Genomic DNA, 22864 nt, shown 5'->3' with positions numbered 1-22864 from the left:
TGGAGGGAGGATGCAAAGACATATCCTGGGGCCTTGGGGCCATAGGAGCCTTTATCTGGCCTTAAGACCATAAACCAGCTGGGTTTGCCAGAAAAGAGAGGTGTGGAAAATCTATCTCCTCATCCTTGGGAAAGGGGAGGGGAAGAATTGGGTTGACTGATGGATCAGGGGGAATAAGTTGGGGAGTACCCTCCAGTTCTTTATCTTGCCTTTTTGTGCCGTTTGATGGAGGTGTTCGTTGCTGGCAGAGATGGTAAGGCCCTCCTTTGAAGTAAGTAGATAGGCCAGCTGGGTTTTATTATTTTTAGGTTACTGGGTTTTCTATGCTGTTCTTGCTTATAACTTGTTGTTGTTTGCTTATTCTTCCTTAAACCCCTACCCTTACTTGTAAATAAAAACCTTTTACCTCTAACCACTTGTGCTGCTACCTTCTTGCTGCTGGGTCAGTACTAAATTCAGGGCTACCACCATGCCAGTATACCTGGTGTTTTTTCCTGAGGCTTCTGGTACCAGGAGGCCTCTGGGAATAGTGGCAGCATGAAATGGTGGTTAGTTCACACCACCTGCCCTCGGGCTACCTTTACACTGTGGTCCAAATACTCTAACAGTATGTGCTCCAGTGAACCAACACTGCAACAAAGGGGAAAAAAGTCATTTATTCAAAGTCAATCTTTTAAGCAATTTGGGACCACAGTGGTAGAGTCTCATGTAAAACCTGAAAGCTTCTCACAGAGCTCTGCAAAACAGCCATCCATCCATCCATACACACACACCATTATGAACTCTGTTTTCACTTACGATTTCACCTCTGGATCCCTTTTCACCCCTAGGTCCCTGGAAAAAAAAAAGAGGTATGTTAATCCTATGTGTCCTCAGTCACTTGCTTTCAATCACCACTGAATCTTGGAGCTTACAGACATTTGAATGTTTATATGAGAAATCACATTCATACTGACTTACAGGCACGAACATTTACAGGAAGGAATTAGCTTTTTTATATTACGGGAAAATGAATGTTAATCACTTTGTAAAAACACAACACTCATTATTTTATGTTTTAATGAAATTTTATACAATCAAAAGCCTGCAAGGGGTTCACAATAAAAACAACGAACTGCTCAGTTATTAATAAACTATTCATTTACAGCCTCTGTGTATATCCATAAATAACATAAAGCTAATTTATAAATTATACTTGTGCTTGGCCTTTTCTTTAACATGTCCTAATTTAAGTTGCAGCTCACTGTAATTTGATTTGCTATGCCTTCTTCCCCACCCATATTTAAACCTTAAAATATAATGAATCAAAGTCACACCGGAGAAGAATTTCAAACTCCTCTTTTACAATGTGAACAGCAAAGCAAAAAACACATGCAGGGGAGAGGGCCCTCTCCCCAGGTTTATACATTCTAAAGCTATTTCCATGACCTAAATATTAGTATCTGCAGTCCTGGGACCCAAGATAAAAATGGAATATTTTCTTTGTCTCCATTTGCCTTAGGAACTTCTGCTTGTTCACCTCAATAACAAATCCTGTGCACCTTTGCATATACATGTGCTGTGCTTCATTGCAAGTGGTGAAAGTAACGTAGGAACTGTATTAGAGTAAAGCTTGTTAGAGATTGCATTTATTTATTTATTTATTTGTGCAGTTCCTTATTTCTCCTACTTCCTTGTCTTGAATCATTTAACAAATGCTGGAATTAGAAGCCTAGAGTTGTTTGAACGTTTACTAACTCACACAATCAGTCTCACCCGTATGTTAGCAGCTCATGTTTCAAGCTACTTGGTTGGCTGAATGATGCTGGCTGGGGGATGTTCCCTTCTCCACCAAAACCACAGAAAGTCTGAATTCTCACATAGGTTAATGTTAACGTGAGTCATTAAAGCAGGAAGCACCTCTCAACCAGTCCATTTGTGTTCAAGGTGGGAGAAAGCCAAAGCTAAGAAATATCGTATGGGAAAGAGAAAAGTGTGATCAACTGCACTTACAGGTTTGCCTGCTGGGCCTATGATGCCTTCATTACCAATAGGTCCTGTGTTTCCCTAAAAGCAAAAAAAAAAAAAAAAAAAAAAAAAGGCATTTGCAGAGCAATAAATGAATGGAAACAATCCAATGAACTGCTGTGTTATGACAACTTATATTGAAGGAACATGCAGTTCTGTGCCAGGCCAAATCACATGATAGTGAAACTGTATAAGTTGCCAGACACATTCAAAGAATGCCAGTTCTGGTTTCTGGATAGAACATGAATGAATAGACAAGATAATTTTAGTCTGTGTTATTTTTGTTTTCATTTTCATTTGTACAGCTCAATACTGAAAGTAAAGGACATTGACCTCTGTTGTTTATCTAAGATCAAGAATTGATGGAGGCAGTCAGACTATACATTTCATGTTTAGACTAACAGGAATCTCATCCAGTATACTGCAAGCCACAAGTAATTTAAGTAAATATACAAGACCACCACTGAATATTTCTAATAAAGGTATTTTGTTTTCAACGTGGCAGTGGGCAAAAGCAATAGTAATTTACTGGGCTATTTTGGTGAAGCAGGCAAGTATCTTTTGTTCAAACCATTTCTGCCTAAATATCGATAGATAAACAAATAGTTTTATTTATTTATTTATTGTTATTCATATCTGCATATTAGCGTCGGATTAAAACACAAAGAATTGGCATTAAAAATCAAGAGAAAGCTTGGTGGAATAAAAGGTTTTTAAGGCCTGTTTAAAAACTACCAAAAAGGGGGCCTAATGAAGTTCGGGGGGGAGGACAATGCACAGATATGGGGCCACTATTTTTAAGACCTTGACCCTGATACCCGATTTTTCCCAATGGTGGGCCAGAAAGCAAGGCCTTCAAGACTACTCTTAAGGTATATAAATGGTCCTTCCAGTGGCAACCACAAGATGGAAGTTTCAGCATTCAGCTGGAGAAACCTTTTAAGAGCAGAAATGGTGCATCCATATAGGAAAACTAGGTGGTTGCCTAGGGTGTGACGTTAAGTGGGCGACAAATGGGGGGGGGGCACAATTTTTAAAAAATACAAATAAAGTAACAAAGATGTCTTTATTTCAATTCCCATGCATGTACAGAGGGAATAGGAATGAGGCTGTGAAGGTGAGCGAGGGACCAACTGGGGATCAGCCAGGACTTGGTCCTCCCTTAGGCAATGTGGGATATTCTCCTCCTCCACTGCTGCTCCCAGTTCCATCTCAATTTCTTCCCCTCTGTAATGTGTAGTAATATAACCCATGCTGTGAGGGACTTTCTCTTTGGCCAGGTTCAGATGTAACAGAAAACCATGGTTTCCTGTTACATACATGAGCCTTGAGGGCACACATTCCTCACTTTCACGTGCCAGAAAAGAGAAAAAGTTTCTGCTTTTGACTTTAAACGAATAATAGTTCTGAATTCATTGAGAACAAGCAAGGATCTGAAATCACGTTTTTATCATGTTTTGTTCTCACTGACCAGAGTTTAAACTATGGGAGCCCTCCAGATATTTTGGGCTACAATTCCTATCATCCTTTACCATTGCCTATGTGAGCTAACATTGATGGGAGTTGTAGGCCAAAAATCTGGAGAGCCACAAGTTGCTCACCCCTGGTTTAAACAAACAACAGCTACCCAAGTTTGAATAACATGAGGAGCTGTGGATAGTTTAAAATCAAAAGCAGAAGCTTTAAATTTTCTTGTCCCAGGGACAGGAAAAGAGAACAGAGGAGAGTAGGAGAGTGCGTAACTCATTTTCATAATGGGAAATCATGTTTTTTAATTACAAGTGAACTTTGCCTTTATCTGTGACATAATTTGCAGTCTTACAGACAAAACAGAATTACCTTTGTTAGTAGAAAAAGTATCTTTAACTAGTATGCCTCAATGGTGATAAAAAGGATAATAAATAAACTAAATAATTGAGAATTCGCTTGCCCTTTCATGGTAACCCAAAATTTGCTGTCTCAGCTAGGTTCAACCGTAGCATCAATACATGGTCCTAAATGTTGCTCTGCTTCATTAGTTGCTAAACTCAATTGTACACAATTTGACATACATAGCTGGTGGCAGTTGCGGAGAAGACCTTTTCAGTTGTGGCACCTTGGTTATAGAATGTCCTCCCCAGAGGTTCATCCGGTGCCTACGTTGTGGTCCTTTGGGTGCCAGGTTATTTCTTATTTCCTTTACCTCCTTATTTCTCCAGGCATTTTATTTCTTCAGTTTTTACTGTTTTAAATTAGTTGTTTTACTTTTGGTCTTTGTATGCTGCTGTTTTTTAATTCAGTTTTATGCTGTAGTTTTAAACTTTTAAAAGTTTTATGGCTTTAACCCTTGTGAACCACCCAGAGTTTTGGCTATTGGTCAGTAGAGAAATTAAATACATACATAACGTAAATATTTATCTGCTGGCAGAGCAAGAAATCAGAGTAAGTTGTTGCACAATTTGACACAGCTAAATATTTACTATTGTATACATGACCTGGAAGAGTAGACAAAGCAAGAAAACAGAAACCCGCGGTTTCTTGTTACATGCATGAGCCTGATCACAATGGCTGATAAGTTTACAGATAGATAGAGGCACTTACTATTTGGCCTATTGGGCCTTTAGGTCCCAGAATTCCTATTAAACCAAGTTCACCTTCAGGGCCCTAAAAAATGAAAATGAAATAATTATTCACAGAATAACATCTGATGAGACTATTTTTTAAAATAGGCCTTAACCCATTTTTTAAAATTAGTTATGTGTGTCTGACACAATGCAAAACACAGGTGATAAAGGACAAGTGTACATCACGTCAAATTATTTTGCCTATTTATAAGGGCAGAATTATTTCTTTTGTTCTCCGATTTCAGAGCAATTAAAAAGTGTTCTCTTAAAGATCTTTCATAACATTTGGCTGAAACTCATCTTTGAAAAGGGTGCAATCCAGCCAGTTTAAGCTCTTGCAAGCAACATTCATTTCAGTGTGAGGTCTAGAAGCATGCTTAATTATCTGCCATCAACTGGAATTCAGTGAGAGTTAAAAGAACTTAACATTGGCTGAGTTTGTATGACATAATAACCAATGGTGGTTTAAGTAGTCAACTGTTAGTTAATAGTCAACTGTTGGTTATTGTGTCATCTGTCAGGCAAAAACCACCCCATGGTTGGCTATTTTCCCAAAATAACCAACGAAGATAATCAACACTCTGCAGAGTTGACTATCTACACAACCTTTGGTTAGTGTGTTATCTGTCAGGTTCTGTGGACTATTTAGCACTGTCAAATTGACTATTTCAGCGGTCTACAGAGTCCTCTAGCAAGAGCGGCCAAAACTGTACCGCCTGATTTGCTACAGCCGCAAGAACTTGATTTTGAAATCGGCCTAGCAACAGATGAAATCTGCCTAGCGAGTGCCCCCCCCGGGGCATTTCTCAGCTCGGGATGACACCTCCAGTAGCCCCGATCCACAGCGGCCTTCACCCACACATGCACACCCCTCACCAGTACGCCCCTGGAGAAGGGTGAGTCTGACTCATGCCTGCCCTTGCCCATGGGCATGGCCAGTGGATCATCCAGCCCCTCTCTGCTGCCACAGCAACTTTTCGGTGCCTTCAGGGCTGTGGTCTCCTCCAGCAGCACCTCACCTGCCACCCTCTTATCCAGCACCACCAGCCCAACAGCCTTCCTCAGTCACTTCCAAGGAGACCCTCAGCCAATGGCTGTATGCCCACAGCCCATCTTCCCACAGACTCTACAGAGGGATGACCTCCCAGGGCCCTCACGGCCACAGCTGGTGCAGAAGGAGCAGCAACCACCTCAACCAAAGGCTGGGGCTCTAGGAGAAGCCATCCGGGAGGCAGTGTGGACAGTTTTCCCTCCAGACATATGGGAGGAGATGGAAATTGCCCCAAGATCACCCCTGCTGGCCTTGCATTGCAGCCCACAGTGAGGAAATGGAACAGGAGAACACAGGATGCACCATCCTGGAATTGGACTGGCACGTCTTCAACTCCATTACGCAGACTGTGGCAGTTACACCTGATCTAGGAGATGAAACGGAGTGCATCGTCCTAACTGAGGTGACTCTGGTCCTGCCCCAAGCTGTGAAAGATTTTTTCTTCATTTGGAATTTTACTTAATATGTGTAAGAGTGGGGTTATAAGATTTTGTTGGCATAGCATAGAGAAAGAAGCTTTGGGGGCATAGAATGGGTTTAAATGGGTGTTCAAGTGATGGGGTAATGCTTTAATGCTCTTAAATGGGCAAGTAGGCATACATACATAAAACATTATATCAAGGTGTAGATAAGGCCTGAAGAAATATGATTTGGTATTTCTCAGAGACATTAGTCATATGAAATTGTGACTTGTACCAACTATATGTATTCCTGTTAAAGGAACTAGATGAAAGGTTCAGGGTGATAGAAAGGTAGAGTTGTAGGTTTTTTTAAAAACAACAACACCCATGTCCATAAGAACAGAAAAGTAAACCAGACAGTTCACCACATGAAAAGCAGAAATGTCCAGCTTTGAGATAAAACCATCAACACCTAAGCTGTCTTTTCAGGACCGGCTTAGGCCTAGTTGCTAGGCCTAAAACTATGGTCTTTCTTGAGAAGGGGGAAGAGAACAACACTGGTGTTGTCATTGGGGATTGATGTAGGAGCGAGGGTGGAGAGAGGGGCAGGGGCTGTGTCAGTCAACTGCTCCACAGGGTCGTGGTCCCTCAATAGCCATCCGTGGAGTTGGCTATTCCCCCTCTGTTGACTAAAGTGTCGTCCAAATTCAACCATTGTCTAAGCTGGGCCCAAAGTAACCACATACCTTAGGACCTGGGAATCCCTGAAATCCCATCAAACCTTGATCTCCAAATTCTCCCTGTAATATTTGCAGATAAGGGGAATTAGTATTCTCAGATTACAACTGAACGATACTAATGACTACTTTATATACAACAGTAGGTACATACAGCATGCCCTTTTAGGCCAGGATCCCCAGGTGGACCTTGATCACCTTGTGTCCCAGGAAGGCCTCTTTTGCCCTGCTTCCCTGGATGACCCCGAAGCCCTTGTTCGCCCTGCAAAGAAGGGGGGAAGTGCACCTTTCATTATTGTTCTTGAATAGGAGCAGCATGAAGTATTCATAGATAATTATTCCTAATGTAAAATTTATCTTAATCCTAAGGATCAACAATACAGATACCTCAAAACTCTATTTAGGATCTGAATGAGATCTACCAACCTGATCCTGAAAATTTTGACAATTCACAACAATTATCTCTCCCCCCCCCCCCCCCCCGCGCAAATGTCACTAGTATTGGCCCTTGTTTTTCTTTTTTATTTGTCAAGGGTACAATCCTATGCATGTTGTGACAGAAAAAAGTCCTACAACTCCCAGCTGGCATACAGTTTAGCATAATCATTACAAAATTAGTGTTGGGGGCGGGGGGCGGGCAGGAATCAAAGGAAAAATTCAAACCCAAAGGAAAAGTGCATTCTAATCCATCAGAAAAAAAGTGCGTTATGACTTTTCTTTCTTTGTTTCCTTGTTCTTTTAAGTTATTGTTTTAATGAGTTTCTAGAACGGGTACTGTAGAAACCAATAAACAGAACGCTCCATCTGTCTACACAAATAACAAAAATAATTATCTCTCTCTTTGATTGCTTTTAGTTTGGTTCACTTAGCACAATCAGTAGAGACTAATTATTCTTCCCTTCTGTACAGATAACAATGCACGTATCTCCTTTTTTCATGCAAAGCTACTGGGAAATGAAATGTACAGCTTTCAGTCCCAGAAAGGATTTTTTTTACCCTTTCAAAAGGGTTGGGGAACGCTGGGAGAACTGCCTGGTTTTCCTCCTGAAGCAAACTGAGTTAGATAACTCCACTAATAACCAATGACACCTCAAGATAAATTACACTTTCAAATTTCATGGGTCACACTTGCATCCTATGAAATGCCAAGGGTGAAGTGCAGAAAATCTGTCATGCACTAAAACACTTTGGCCCCAAATGGAACAAATCACAAAACAACGCCCTTTTGTTTTATTTTTAAAAGAAAGGCTGGTGGCACCTTGAAGACCACAATAGCTTATGCCATCAAGTGGAAGCCTTAAAGGTGTTGCATGACTCTGTAGTTTTTGCTGCTCCAGACTAATGTGGCCACCCCTCTGGCTTTTACTTTAGGGCAACATACCTTTGCATATTTCCACTTGTTTGTAGAGATGGAAGCAACATGCTGCTTGCTATACCTTCCACAATATTAGATGCATAAGCTTTGTACATGCTGCAATTCTATTTTTTATACTACTTTCAGAAAAATGGGTAGTAGAAGGATTTCAAATATAGTGTCAACCAGCTTGAGAAGGCCCCTTTCAAAGTACCTTTAGTCCTGGTGGTCCAGTGTTTCCTGGCATACCTGGTAACCCCCTTTTCCCCTGAGTTCCAGGATATCCTGCCAGTCCAGCTATTCCCGGGCTTCCTCTAGCACCCTTGACAAGCAAATAGCAAGTTATATACAGTCACATCAGTCACTTGTTTGAGTAAAAAACAAAGCATGTTTTAGTCTGTCCAACTAGCCATTGTTGTTTTACAAATATGTATGTAAAACAACATATATGTTCAACTACAGGTGCATAAACACATGCACACACCTTTATACCACATCAGTAAAATGATGGCACTCTATAAAGCAAAGATGGGCAACTTATGGCCCTCCAGATGTTTTGGCCTACAACTCCCATGATCCTCACATTGGCTATGCTGGCTAGAGCTGCTGGAAATTGTAAGCTAAAATATCTGGAGAGGCTTCCCACTCTTGCTATAAAGGACTGTGCACACTGATGGTGCTATCTAAATAATACATAATTGTTGGATGATGATGATGATGATAATATCATCAACGATGGGACAACATTACTAAAATTTGGGGCATGCTGATCTATAGAAATATATTCTTATTTAGAAATAATGTGTACCAATAAGAATACCCATTGACTTAATTAGCAAGCTGGGCAACTTGAACTAATTTTCCATTGCATAAAAGCACTGAAATTTTGCAAGAAGGTGACTAAAACCTTATTTATATGTTTCCATTGTGGTATGTGAGCTGCTTCTGTATGGTTTGGTCCTATGCCACAAGAAACAAAAACCGCAGGAACAAACAGATAATGTGGTTACTTTTAAACACTTCTGGCCCTCAAGGAGAGGAGACAGCAGCATGGGAAGTTAACTATGTAATTCCCTTGTTCCATGTGATTGTTGCTTACAGATAGGGTGACCATATGGAAAGGAGGACAGGGCTTCTGTATCTTTAACAGTTGCATAGAAAAGGAAATTTAAGCAGGTTTCATTTGTATGCATCCAGCACTTGGTGAAATTCCCTCTTCATCACAACAGTTAAAGCTGCAGGAACCCTGCCCTCTTTTGTGCCTGGTCACACTAGGCAGGGCATCTGCAGCTTTAACTGTTGTGATGAAAAGGGGATTTCACCAGGTGCTGCCTGCATACAAATGACACCTGCTGAAATTCCCTTTTCAATACAACTGTTAAGGATACAGAAGACCTGTCCTCCTTTTCACCTTATTTACAGATATTACTGATGCACAGAAACAAATGCACACCTTTTATAGGAATAAATATAATTAAAGGACTACTCACAGGAAGGCCTTCTTGCCCAGGTAACCCAGGCTTTCCAGAATTCCCAGAAATGCCCTCTGGCCCAGGATAGCCAGGTACACCTTTATGGCCTAAAGTACCAGGTTTACCCTGAAATAAATTTGAAATCGAATTGATCAGTCTTGCTGAATAACTCCAGAGGAGCAAAAATCCAGAGTGCACCAAAAAACGGGGAAGTGGCTAGAAAACCTTGGGGGTTTGCAGGATCAGGACAACACTTCATACACAGCCTCCTCTACTCAGGAGACACCCTATGCATCATCAAAACCCTGTAACCTGACACTAACAAATGACAAGGAGAAGAGCAGCAGCAGTTTTGACTGCTCTTGCCACACAACTCTCTAGCCGGCCAAAATAAGACATGGTCACTGCCAGATGACACAATAACCCATAATGGTTTAAATAAGCCCTTCTGCAGACTGTAGATTATCTGAGTGGGTTATTTTGGCCAAATACGCCATTGCAGGTTTAAAAACTCCCACCAGACAACACAATAACCCATGATGGGTTAATTAAGCTATCATGGTTTAATTAACCCATTGTGGGTTAACATGACCTCTGAACCCCATCGCTGTAAAGGCCACTTGGGGTGCAAACCTATGTATATTTAGACAGAAAAACAGCCTACAACTGCTAGCTGGGGCATGTTGGGAGTTATAGGAGTTTTTTCTGTCTAAACATGCGTAGGTTTGTTTCTAAATATGTTTTCTCTCTGGATGGAAGTACGTAATATTTAGGTTTCCTCTCCTTTTGTTTGATAAATTCATGCTGTTTAATGCTTATTTAATGTCAAGTAGGTGCTTCCGAGGTCAGTAAAATGAGTACCCAGCTAGCTGGAAGAAAGGTAACTGCGACTGGGGAAGGCAATGGCAAACCACCCCGCTACAAAGTCTGCCAAGAAAACGTCAGCAAAAGCAGGCATCCCTCTAGGAGTCAGTAATGACTCAAGTGCTTACACGAGAGGTTCCTTTCCTTTCCAGGTGCTGCTTCAGAGCAAGACCTCGTGACAGAACAGAGACAAAGTTAGCTGTTTTGGAAGAGAAATATGTCCATTTTGCTTCATCTACAACCCCTCATTCAGTCACTACCCTTGTTAAAGTGGATCAGACTTCTATAGGTGAATAATCATGCATTAAATAACCAAGAAACTATAAAAAAAAGGGCAAGGAAAGAAGGAAGAACAATTATGAGTAGATTTTCCTAGAAATAGTCTTCTCATAAGAGTGGTTTGATCTCCAATTCCCAGATACGAGGTCAGAGAGCTGTCTCTGACCTTGGAGCTGGGAAACCACATTACCCTACAGCCCCTCAGATACTGTCTAGGGGGCCATAAGATCACTACGTAAAATACTTTAAAAACACATTTCATAAATTACAAACTACACCTAGGTAATAAACAACAGCAGCAGCTTAAAACAGATCATCATCATGAAAATAAAACAACACAACTGGAAAATAGGACACTGCTGAAAGTCCCAACTTCCAAAACCTAAGAAAGGCCTGGCTTAGAAGGCTTCCCTGAGAAGGATATTCTATAGCTGCAGAACCAGAGCAGAGAACACCAAAACACCAGAGAACCACATTTCTCTTGTGGTTTTCACCTGAAGTCTTCCTGATGCTCAGCTGATTTGGAAGCACATTAGTGCAAGTGCTCCCAAGCTTATATTGGGCCCAAGCTATTCAGCGTAGTAGGGAGTTGCCCACCCCTGGATTAGTTCAGTTCCCCCAAAATTGTTCAGTGAATTTCATATATGGTATCTGAAATTAGGAAGGGCAGCACAGGAAATGTCTGAAGCTTAGAATGCAGGCAACTGGCTGACAGTATCACTGTGGAGAAAGAAAATCTGGGACGTAGCAATAAACGAAAAGTTGACACAGAAGTTAAGAACACATAGAGGGATACAGAAAAGAGATACTTTCAGGATAGACTGGCAAAAATATAAAGACTATAGAATCAAACAGAACTTTGGCAGAAGCCTATAGGACTAATAAAAACCAGATAATCAATAAATGAAATGGAAACTTAAAAAATCACCCTGGGGAAAAATGACATGAAAGATGTAGCCTAGCTACAGTTATCCATGCTCTGATAACCTCTCGTTTGGATTACTGCAATGCGTTATATGTGGGGCTGCCTTTGAAAACGGTCAGGAAGCTTCAGCTGGTACAAAACAGGGCAGCCCGTTTACTAACAGGGTCTGGCCGATGAGATCACATTACGCCAGTCCTTTTCCAGCTTCATTGGCTGCCAGTCCAGGTCCGGGCCCGATTCAAAGTGCTGGTATTGACATTTAAAGCCCTAAACAGTTTGGGGCCAGGTTTTTTGAAGGAACGCCTCCTCCCATATGTACCTGCCCGGACCTTAAGATCATCTACAGGAGCCCTTCTCCGTGAGCCCCTGCCAAAGGAAGTGAGGTAGGTAGCTACTAGGAGGATGGCTTTCTCCGATGTGGTACCCCGGTTGTGGAATGAGCTCCCCAGAGAGGTCCGCCTGGAGCTTACACTGTACACCTTTCATCGCCAGCTGAAGACCTTTTTATTCTCTCAGTATTTTAACCCTTAATTTTAACTTAAATTTAAATTTTACTGTTCTAACTCTGTATTTTAATTTTATATCAATTTTGCTGCGTGGTTTTATCCTGGTTGTGCTTTTTATACTGTATTTTGTAAATGTGCTTTTAACATGTTGGTTGTTTTATTATGGTTTTAATTTTTGTGAACTGCCCAGAGAGCTTTGGCTATTGGGCGTTATAAAAATGTAATAAATAAATAAGTAAATAAATGTAAGGAGAAAACTCTGTAATTGGCCAAGTGTGGGGAGGGAACGGGGAAGGATATAGAATAAGTATTGATGTGTATAGTTTTATGTTTTATGTTTATCTTGATTTTTGTGTTCAATGTATTCAATAAAATATTTTTTTAAAAATAGAATGCCATATATGGACAGGGAGGGGCAATTCATAGGAATATATACATTCAAACAAAAAAATATGAGTCAGGAACATATAAGAGAAAAATCTGTTTTAGACTGAGATTGGTTTCTTATATTTTTTTAAATAAGTAGGTGTGCAACATAGACTTTATTAAGCACGTCTGTATAATGTTCTAGAAGGCTGCAATCCTAAATACATTTACTAGGGAGGAGATACCATTTAACACTGTGGGATTTACCTCTGTACATTTACATGTACAAGATGGTGCTGTAAAGGTGAAACATGTTCATGGTACAATTAAAAAGTTACACAGATTTTCTACCCTCCAGGTTGGAGAAGATTAGCTCTTGCCTTCCATCAACAGCATGTCACTGCCTGCATCAAGTAACGTGAGTTTGTCTTTGTGTTCCCCACCGTCTGAAATATAATCACATAATGAACAGAACAGTTTGTTTACTTACAGAAAGTCCAGGTTTTCCAGCTTGACCACTCATTCCTTTTTTTCCAGTGGGACCCTAGAGATTTCAAAATGTTTGTTAGTTAACGAGACTGATGAAATGCAACTGTAAGTATTTCTCTTTCAAGGAACCAGGAGGATTTCTATTATCTAGAGTTGGGTCAGGGCCAAAGGACGTTAGAATCACTTCCATTTCAGGGGAATCGAAGCTCAGAAGTTGTTTGTGTATTCTTTCGGTGGTCAATGCAAGTTATTCATTCGCAGAAGCCCATTAGCATTTCCCCCAGGTCATTCTACTTGAGTTACATTCCAATTGTGAGAGAGCATGACTGGACTGGACTGGACTCCATTCACTTAGCCCATGCCGAGGTTAAGCTGGAATCTCACTTTCTTTTACTGGTGCCCCCTACTGATGAAATTCAACACATTTCACATTAATAAGTGAAATGCCACTGGAGTAGCTTTAGATTGTTCTCCAAGAGGCAACACAGTTTATATTTCAGTACAAGGATACACATTCATAAAACACGACCTCTATGCAAAAATCAAGAGTACATGTCACCTCCTGAAAAGATTTTGTACTTAGTGTATTCCTTTGTCTGCTCAGTGCTTTTTACACTCTGATGGTACTTTATCTTCTACAACAGTTGGATTAGTTGTCGTTTTAAAATATTTTACATGTCTGCAGACTGCAACTGAGATGCATGACACTCCCCTATACTAGGTAATAATACATTATTTAGGTACTTATTGGAGCTGTTCATACAACACACTAACCCATACTGGGTTGTTTGTTGAAGTGTGGATTAGTGTGTTGTCTGAACCTAGAACATTTTCCAGTGGGTGGCTTGTTAACCACCCTGAACAACCCAACAACAAACCATGGGTTCTCAAGGCAGCTTGTTTGAGAAAAATATGTTGTACAAGCCCAGTCAATGTCTCAGAGAGAATGGTCCAATATTGAGCCGATAAACAATAGATTATTGGTCCAAAAAGAAGGCTTGTGCCCACACACTAACTGGGTTTGGATTACACATGTGGGTAATTTATCCAACCCCTGCTCTAACTCACAGCTGAACAACATACCACATTGTAGCTGCATGAAAGCCCTATTACTGTTACAAAGCTCGCTGCCAATCAACTGTTTTTATCTCTGCTAGTGTTTTGAACCCTACAGAGAGAAAAGCAGCTCATGGGAGGAGGATCTTGAAGAAAAAGGAAGCTGATGGACAAAAGATTAAGCACACCTTTCCCAGCGTCTTCTCTGCTACAAAGCACCCTCCCACCATTGCTCATTAACTAGAATCTAAAACCATGGTTTATTGGCCTGAGCATGTTAAGTCTGAACTGAGCTAATATCATGTCACTTAACTTTTGCCAACTTCTACAGTAGTTTCATATATGTATATGCACATAATTTATTTTTTCCAACAAACAGTTAAATAAAACTTTAAACATTACGTATTGAACTGCATACAGCTTATTCTATCTTATAAATACATACATTCAATACTGTAGTGCCAATGTTACATTATATAACATAAAGAGACAAAAATAAATAAATAAATAATGTCATTGTGCATCATTGTCATTTGAATTAAAAGTGCTCTCTGCCCCCACGTCGACTGCAAGATCTGTACATAGATAATAAACCACACTGGACTGCTCCACATGATCTCCTGTCTGTATTCTGTAATGGTGGTGGTGAAGCGCAATGAATGGACTACACTTACGTCCCTTCCATACATGCAGTTTATGGAAGATCCATATTCAAAATGGATTCAGATTATAATTCCACCTCATCTTTTTAAGTTTGAAATCTTGAGGGAATCAGGCATATGACCCAGTCACACAGTACGTAAGATGGGAAGGGTGCATGTAGACCCACTGCCCAAATGCATACGCAGTATTTCCAAATCAGAGATTATGTGATCTGGCAGCCAGTTTTGTGTATAATTTTTTTTTTACAAATTTGAGACTATTTAAAATGGAAGGTCATTTATTATTTTGATACCTCTTCCATGTCATCAATCTTGTAGAAGTTATCAGCAAGGTATTGTTCAAGTTGTGGTCACAAGTTTACCTGCAGTTTTAAGATGTGCATTCTGGTTGTTAAACTATTTTTAGGAATTAAGCAGTGATATAAAATTTCATCCTAAGGAATATACTGGAAAGTTTGAAAGAACCTTGTGGTAGCTGGAGTTTTTATTTTCTCTGGGTTTTTTTGGGGTGTGTGTGTGTGTGTGTGTGTACTATATTATGCATGTGCTGCCAAAATTAAAGCAACTTGAGCTTTACAGAGCTACTGAGATATGCAAGTTAATAAAATGTGGTTTTGCTTTGAATCCCAGATTATCCCATATCCCTCAGAAAACAATTTTACTGGAGCAGGACTTGGTTGAAAGTGGAAGTCTGAAGGAGCAATGGGGATATTAAAAAATCATTCTTTATGTAATCTTTTAAAAAAAGTATATTAAAAGTCGCTCTGTGGCAGATCTAAATATTTCTTTGGCAGCATTTGCTGTATCCTCAACTCCAAATATTATTTAGAAATGAAACATTTATACCTGATCCTTTGGAACTTACACAGTACTCATTATACCAAACTAATATGTATTATGCCACTGATGTACTCTCTTTATAAATGAGTTCAAATGGATTTGTATAATAATCACAATCCAGAGAGCTCTTTTAGAGCTTGAGCATGCCTAGTGGAACTACAGACTTCCCCCACCACCCTCTTGAACAGCAGCCCACACATGCCATATCACTAGTTTTGAAATCCACCCAAGTTCCAAACGTGGACTGCAGGGAGACTGCTATTCAAAAGAAAACAATGACCTACTTTGCATGACACAACAGTCCACCGTGGTTTAATTTACCTGCAAAGGCTGTTGTTTCATACTGGATGCCCACAGGTCTGGCTTGCCATGTCATGAGGACCCAGGCAGCAGGGGTTCTCTGAGGGTTAAACAACCCTCATATAACCCTAAAACAAGTCACGGGTTATTGAGGGTTGTCTAACTTTCAAATAACCCCTGCTGCCTGGATTTGCACATCATGACAAGCCACGGGTATCCAGGTACCTGTAGGCACCATGCAAAAATGGTGCCCATGGGTTCCCAGCTCAACGCGACACCATGGACAACCCCCACAGTAAATTAACTTGTGCCGTGTGAACCAGGTCAATATAAGTCAATACAAGCTGCCATGCAGAGTTTGTTGCATGGTTCTCTGGATAGTGGCCTCTATTAACTTGGATGGTCTTCCACATATGTCTTTAAGGACACAGGAAAAATGATTCAAGTACATCCAGAGAACAAGCAGATTAAAAAAAAGAAAGAAAGAAAAGGGAAAGGAAGGTTCACAACACTTCAGGCCATCAGAAGAATCATTAGAAAGACTTTCAGGCAATAAGCCAGAAAGGCAATTACCCATAAATGCTGCTGCCCAATCTGTCCCTCATGTCAGCACTCAGATATCATCAGCTGATTATTTTCCAAAAGCCTCATTCTATGAGTTGCCACACAGATACCACAGCACACAAAATTGCAGGACAAGTTCCTGGACTTGAGACAAGATCCTTAGTTCTAAGATAAGACCCATAGCTCTTGTACAGAATCCATCTGCACTCCTGGTTGCCTCCTCTGCTTCCTAAACAGTGCAGTTGGTATCACCTAATGGAACACGCAAAGGCAATGGCCCTAATGAGATCATAAGAACTGAGTGGCTAAAAATCATCTAATCTGCCCCCCCCCCCCGCCCCATTTCCCAACAGTGGTCAAAGAGATGCCTTTGGAAGCTCACAAGCAGGGAATAAAAATGGAGTCCTATTCCAAATCCCTTCTTTATATGAAATTAGATGGATGGAGATGAGGACCTTCAAGCAATGGCACCCCCATTATGGACACCTGTCCCAAGAGAAGTTTTGCAGACCAGTTCTGCCTTTAACATTTAAGGAACTGGCAGGCAAAGACTTTAAAAAAAACAACATCAGGCATTTGAGAGGCAAAGCTAGTTTTAACCTGAGATTCCTTTATTTGCTGCCTTTATCCTTTTAAAGGTATTAGGCTTTTTGTTTTAATTATTTGTATTGATGTTTTGTTTAGTATGTTTTATGCACCCTGAGGTTCTGCTGAACCACGTGGTTAGACAGCAGTTCCAAATAACTAAATAATGTGGTTATTAGCTATATAGCAGGGGAAGGACTTAAGCCTAAATTCTGGAAACCCAGGTCCATATTTCTATCCACTGAGCCACACTGTATTCTGATCGCTTCTTTATGGGCCAGTCAGGTCTAATAAAGCAACATAGGCTGGCACAATCCTATGGATGCTTCAGAAGAGAGTAAAGGGACTAGAAAAGTTTCCCTGGTAAGGAGACAGCCACTTCTTTGGCCAGAGAAAGAGCGCTCCACCAGCTTCAGCAATGGAATATACACATTATGTTGTCACAATTCTGAAGATGGATCAGTTTAACAAAGTAACAAATAAGATGATAAAAAAATCATTTGACTTTAAAGATCCACAGACCTCTTATTTCAAGTATTTCTGAAATAATTTTTCTCCTTTTCTACCTACTTGAGAGCCCCTCTCTCCTTTCGGTCCTGGTTCACCACGTTCACCTGGCTCACCCTTTGGAAAAACAAAACGTAATATAAAATCATGCTTAGATATCAAAACAAATGGAAAATAGGGATTTCCCCCTACCCACCCCTGTAACAAATACGGAAGTACAATGCATTTAATTATACTGACATCAGTGCAATTAATTCAAATAATTGTACAAGAGACTTACTGGCGGTCCTTGTTGTCCAATAGCACCTCTACGTCCTGGAAGACCTGAGTGACCCTAGAAATAGGAAGTACAATATTTCATTGGAGAGGGAACTAATGTTATCCACTTCTGGGGAGACTTAGGCCATAGCTAGACCTAAGGTTTATCCCTGGATCATCCAGGGGTCAAACCTGTTCATCTAGGTGACACACAGGGGATCCAGTGCTCAGGCAGGGGTGAACCCTGGATGATCCCAGGATAAACTTTAGATCTAGCTGTGGCCTTAGTTTGAGAGGTGCTGAGCAGTGATCCAACATGCTGATTCACCGCAGTGCAAGAAAGGAGGCACCTCACTGGATCTTCTTCTTCCAATATATCCAATTCAAGCTGCTCTGTCCTACAGCCTCCACTGCAACAGGTTATATTAAAAAAAATACACCCTTTGCTCCAACCATATGCACATTAGGTAAAATCCAATGTAAGTCCTACTTAGACCCACTGAAATTAATAGGATTTAAGTTAAGCCCCATTCATTTCAATGGCTCTACGCTAAGTAGAATTTATGTTGGATTTTACCCATTGCCTGACTTCTGCATAACTTCATGTTCCTCCATCTGGCTCTTCTCAGTGTAACAGAGCTCACATGCTTTTATTTCTGGCCTGTACTATGCAAGCCCTATACTTCATCCTTCAATCCAAATCTTAAATCCTCCTACTATTCCCCTTCCTCAATTGTCTCTTCGCAGATAACTCTTGGCCTGGACTTTGGTCTTATTTATCACATTTGTATCATGCCCTTCCTCCAACTTCAGAACAGTCACCCTGTCAGGTAGATGGTGAATATTCTAGGATCACCCAGTGCGCTTCATGGCTGAATGGGGGATTTGAACCCAAGTTTTCTTGGTTCAACTCCTGTACTACACCACACTGACTCACAAAGGAAGGATTAAAGGATATTAATTTGGCCAGTTCCCAAATTTTTATACTCAAGGCATGTCTGCACCAGCCCTATATCCTAGGATTGTCCCGGGATCATTTCTGTGCATCCAAACGACACACAGGGGATCCCAGGAGCAGGCAGGGACAATCCTTCCATTTTCCTGGGATAATCCTTAGATATAGAAAGGGTGTCAGTTTCCTAGTATTGACTCTGATTAAACTGACCCTAAATTCTGACTAGCTTGGAATCAATTCCTGCCCATATTTTGTCAATAGCCAATGCTGGTACTGTCACTCCCAATCTCATTCATACGTGTAAGAGAGATTATTTTGTAGATGGAAAAAATCAAAGCAGGTTTTACCTTGTAACCTACATCACCAGGTTCTCCTCTCTCTCCATGTTCACCAATAGGACCCTAAAGAAATAACCACAAAAAATCCACATTGTTTAAAATTTCATTTGAAATATGGTTATCCTGGAATAAAAAGATATGGAATCTTGCATTCAAAAGGAATTCAGCATTCCTAAAAAAAAATTTAAAAAATGGAAAGAAAAAACGAATGTTTGTAAAACTCTGTATCAGTATTCAATTACAATATGTGATCAACATTTATTTTGTGATTAGTTCTACACACCTGAATGAATATGTAATGAATTCATCAAATGCTGTTTAAAATTATTTACTATAAGGCTATTTAAAGCTTTGAATCCCACACACGTTAAATCTTTAAAAAAATCAAAATGAAAAGTAGGTCACTGCTGCAGCATGTAATAGAAAAGTGAACAACATTAGCACTAATAATAATACTTAGCATTTATATAGAACTCTGAAACCTCTAAAATGTATCACATACATTATCTGAATACCCCTTACAATAGCTCTATATGCATGCCCATATTATCTGTATTACAAATGGGAGGATAAGGCTCAGAAACATCTTGCCAAGTTCATGGCTGGAAATAAAAAAAGGTGAAATTTACACAAGTAGTGGCGGCTGGTGGCTCTCACTTTGGTGGGGCTGTGAATCCATTCTGGGTTTCAGTCAGAACCAAACAGAACTCTAAAGAAGCTATCCAAGGTTCTGAACCCTATCCCCAAAATAGGTTTGCAGACTGGCTCTCCCCTTCTTTATGTGTCCCATTGGTCACTGCAGCATGTCCTGCAATAAATCTGCTGCTGGGTGCATGTTGACCTTTCTTACACTTGTTACATTATGGCTATATCTATGAGCAACAACTGTTTTTATGATAATTGTATTGTTGTGCATGCACCAGACCATCTCCTACAATCTCACTCAATCCCTCTATCCTCTTTTGTGTCAAAGTCAAATATACATGCTTGAGAATGAATCTGTGGCTTGGATGCAAACCTGCTCTTGCCTGAGCCAAAGGGACGTTGGATCACACTATGGGATCCTTCTATTTCCCCTATGTGGTCCCACATGCCACATACCACACCACAGGGTCTCATTCCAGAGGGTCTCAGCCCTTGGGACTGCCTCTGTGGTGTGGGAAAGCCCAATTCTGCAAGTGGGTTTCCACCCATGCTTTGTTGGATCCAAGCTAGTCTTTGCACAGTCTTAAGACTACCAACTTCTTGATGCCATGTGAAGCTGGGGAAAATATGCATGGATGCCAATGGATGCTTTTGCAGTTTTATGACTACAAATCATTTGATGTAATGCCACTATGAGCCAAAATGCATGTGTGACAATATCTCGGCCCTAGACTGTGTCAAACAACTGAAAAAGCAAGCAATGCATTATGAGAAATTTTGAATAGGCTAAACCCAAAATGGAATCACAGCTCCACCAAAACTGGAGGCACCAGCCTTCACTGTATGCAAGCCTAAATATACTTATTTTAAAGTTCTGCTCTCCTATACAATGTGACCATAGTTTTCTGGATAAAGAAAGACCTACTGGTTCACCTATGGTCCCAGGTGGTCCCAGTACTGTGTTGTCTTCCCCAGGGTAACCCTATAATGAAGCCAAATCAATTGTTTATTGGTCATGAAGCTTCAGAGACTTGTCAACAAACTATACAAGCAGATTTCAAATACATTCCTTCTTCAGTACATGCATATGCAAAGAGGTAATGCACGATAAAAAATATTTAGCAATTTGTGCTACATATCAGTAAAATGAGGTGTATTGGATATATAACACAGTTTTTAAAGACTGGGCTGGATCCAGATTTAGTCATACTTAGAGCAGATACATTGAAATCAATTGATACATTTCAATGGGTTTACTTGTAAGTATGACTAAATTTGGATGTAGTATTATAAAACTTGAGCGGGTTCCTAGAGTATTGAGCCAAGTGCAGACAAACCCCAGCTGTCTTGCAAGCGCAAGTGCTGCTGAGTTCACATCCCAGCACCACTCATATAGACGTGCCTTTTGTATGCCCAAGTCTATCTCATGGTGAACAAATGGCTACTCATGCATTCTAAGGACAAATTAAATCAATGGAAGTACAGTAAGCGTGGTATCTTAGATGATGACCTCTAGTGGTATTTTAGATGATGACATCATAGATGATGACTCCCACCACATTGCAGTCAGTGTTATCAATCACATAGCCTGTTAAAAACTGGTACACCTGTATTGTAAAAACAGCCTGTGGATTTGTGATATCACAGACCCAACCAAGTAATTTCATTAATCTAAATCATAAGCTTTTCTTTACACACGTTTTTCCAGGATTGTTTTTATTTCAAATATGAACCTGGAAAAATCGGGGGCTGTGAAAAATATATGCTTAATTTGTGTGCTTTCATGACTTCTAGTCAACAGAAATAATCTTTGTCAATTACAATATATCAGTTGCTACTACTCATACCTTCTCCCCTTTGGGTCCTGGAGGACCAGGCGCTCCGAGTTGACCTTGATGACCCTAAGAAAAGGAACAATTCAATGTACATTTCATCCCATGCCTGCAGTATCTATCTGTCTGTTTGCCTATCCACCAGCCATCACTAAGTAGGTGAAACGCCCAGAGAGCTTCGGCTATTGGGTGATATAAAAATATAATAAATAAATAAATAAATAAATAAATAAATTTGTTAAGATACAGTCAATAGTGACATATCAGGCAAACCTGTCTCTAGCTGGATAGATTTTTGAAGGTTGGCAGAAGTGCAGTGCTTGAGGGCAAACTATTCGCTTTCATTGGAGCCATACTGATAAAGAATGGAGTTTTTTCAAATATTTTGATAAAATGAAAACTTGTTTCCTAATTCATACTCTCAATTTTTCTTTCAGTTTAGGATGAGTAAAGTTGTGGGAAAACCTGTAGCTTCCACTAGGGATCCTTCAGCAGCATGGAATGGCTATTCTCAAGTAAGACAGGAAGAGACAAAATGTGAGTTTTTAAAGCTCCCACCCCAACAAAACAATCTCTCTTTCTTACTGGGTTGTCCAACAATCAAAGAGCTTTTGATTCTTTATAGCTTGCATATTAGCAAAACTTCACTATCAATGCTTCTTTGTAGATATTGAAGGACACAAGAGATGAAATCCTGGGAAGCATACAGTGGACATTTCATGGGCTTGGGGTTGTCAGGTTGCAATCCAGAGATTAATAGTATTCCTGTAAATCCCCTGCAAAAGGAGAGGATTCCACAACTGTGGCTTCCGAACCCACGCATTTCCTCCCAACCTTTACACACATACACTGTCTGTAATAGTGAAAAGGACTCCAGGTAGCAATGAGGCGAAAATCCTCCCGGGCCCCTATGGACGCGCCAGCCAGATTTTCACCCCATCATGGCTGCTGGACAAAGGGCCCTCCAGAATCAGGAGGAACTCACTTCCGCCCTGACCTGAGCACACCCTTTGTCCTTTCTTCCCCTCTGTGGTAATGGTGGCTACAATTGCCACAGTGGGAGGAAATACACAATTTCTGATGAAATTGTGGATTTTCTCCCTCGAGGGAGAAAATACGCAATTTCTCCAGCCTTGGGGAAATTGAGTTCCTCCCCCGCCCCACCGATGGGGGCCTTAAAGACCCTATTAATAGGGCCTTTAAGGCCCCCTTCAGCAAGGGATGGGGAGTGAAACACAATTTCCTCAAGACTGGGGAAATCACGCATT

General features: G+C 40.5%; 1 protein-coding gene across 1 annotated transcript in view; it reads right to left on the bottom strand.

Moving 5' to 3' along the window:
• Positions 1-22864, bottom strand: part of COL24A1 (collagen type XXIV alpha 1 chain) — a 254996-nt gene that overhangs the window by 24676 nt on the left and 207456 nt on the right. The window contains exons 41-53 of the mRNA XM_063136778.1: positions 21612-21665; positions 20690-20746; positions 19129-19182; positions 17849-17902; positions 17632-17685; positions 13056-13109; positions 9644-9751; positions 8368-8475; positions 6954-7061; positions 6809-6862; positions 4588-4650; positions 1993-2046; positions 799-834 (exon numbers count right to left, since the gene is read on the bottom strand). Coding sequence (XP_062992848.1) covers positions 799-834; positions 1993-2046; positions 4588-4650; positions 6809-6862; positions 6954-7061; positions 8368-8475; positions 9644-9751; positions 13056-13109; positions 17632-17685; positions 17849-17902; positions 19129-19182; positions 20690-20746; positions 21612-21665 — 858 coding nt within the window. The remainder of the gene's footprint in view (positions 1-798; positions 835-1992; positions 2047-4587; positions 4651-6808; positions 6863-6953; positions 7062-8367; positions 8476-9643; positions 9752-13055; positions 13110-17631; positions 17686-17848; positions 17903-19128; positions 19183-20689; positions 20747-21611; positions 21666-22864) is intronic.

Source organism: Elgaria multicarinata, chromosome 1 (genome assembly GCF_023053635.1).
Source record: "Elgaria multicarinata webbii isolate HBS135686 ecotype San Diego chromosome 1, rElgMul1.1.pri, whole genome shotgun sequence".
In the NCBI taxonomy this organism is placed as follows: Eukaryota; Metazoa; Chordata; class Lepidosauria; order Squamata; family Anguidae; genus Elgaria; species Elgaria multicarinata.
This window is presented reverse-complemented; position numbering and strand designations above follow the sequence as displayed.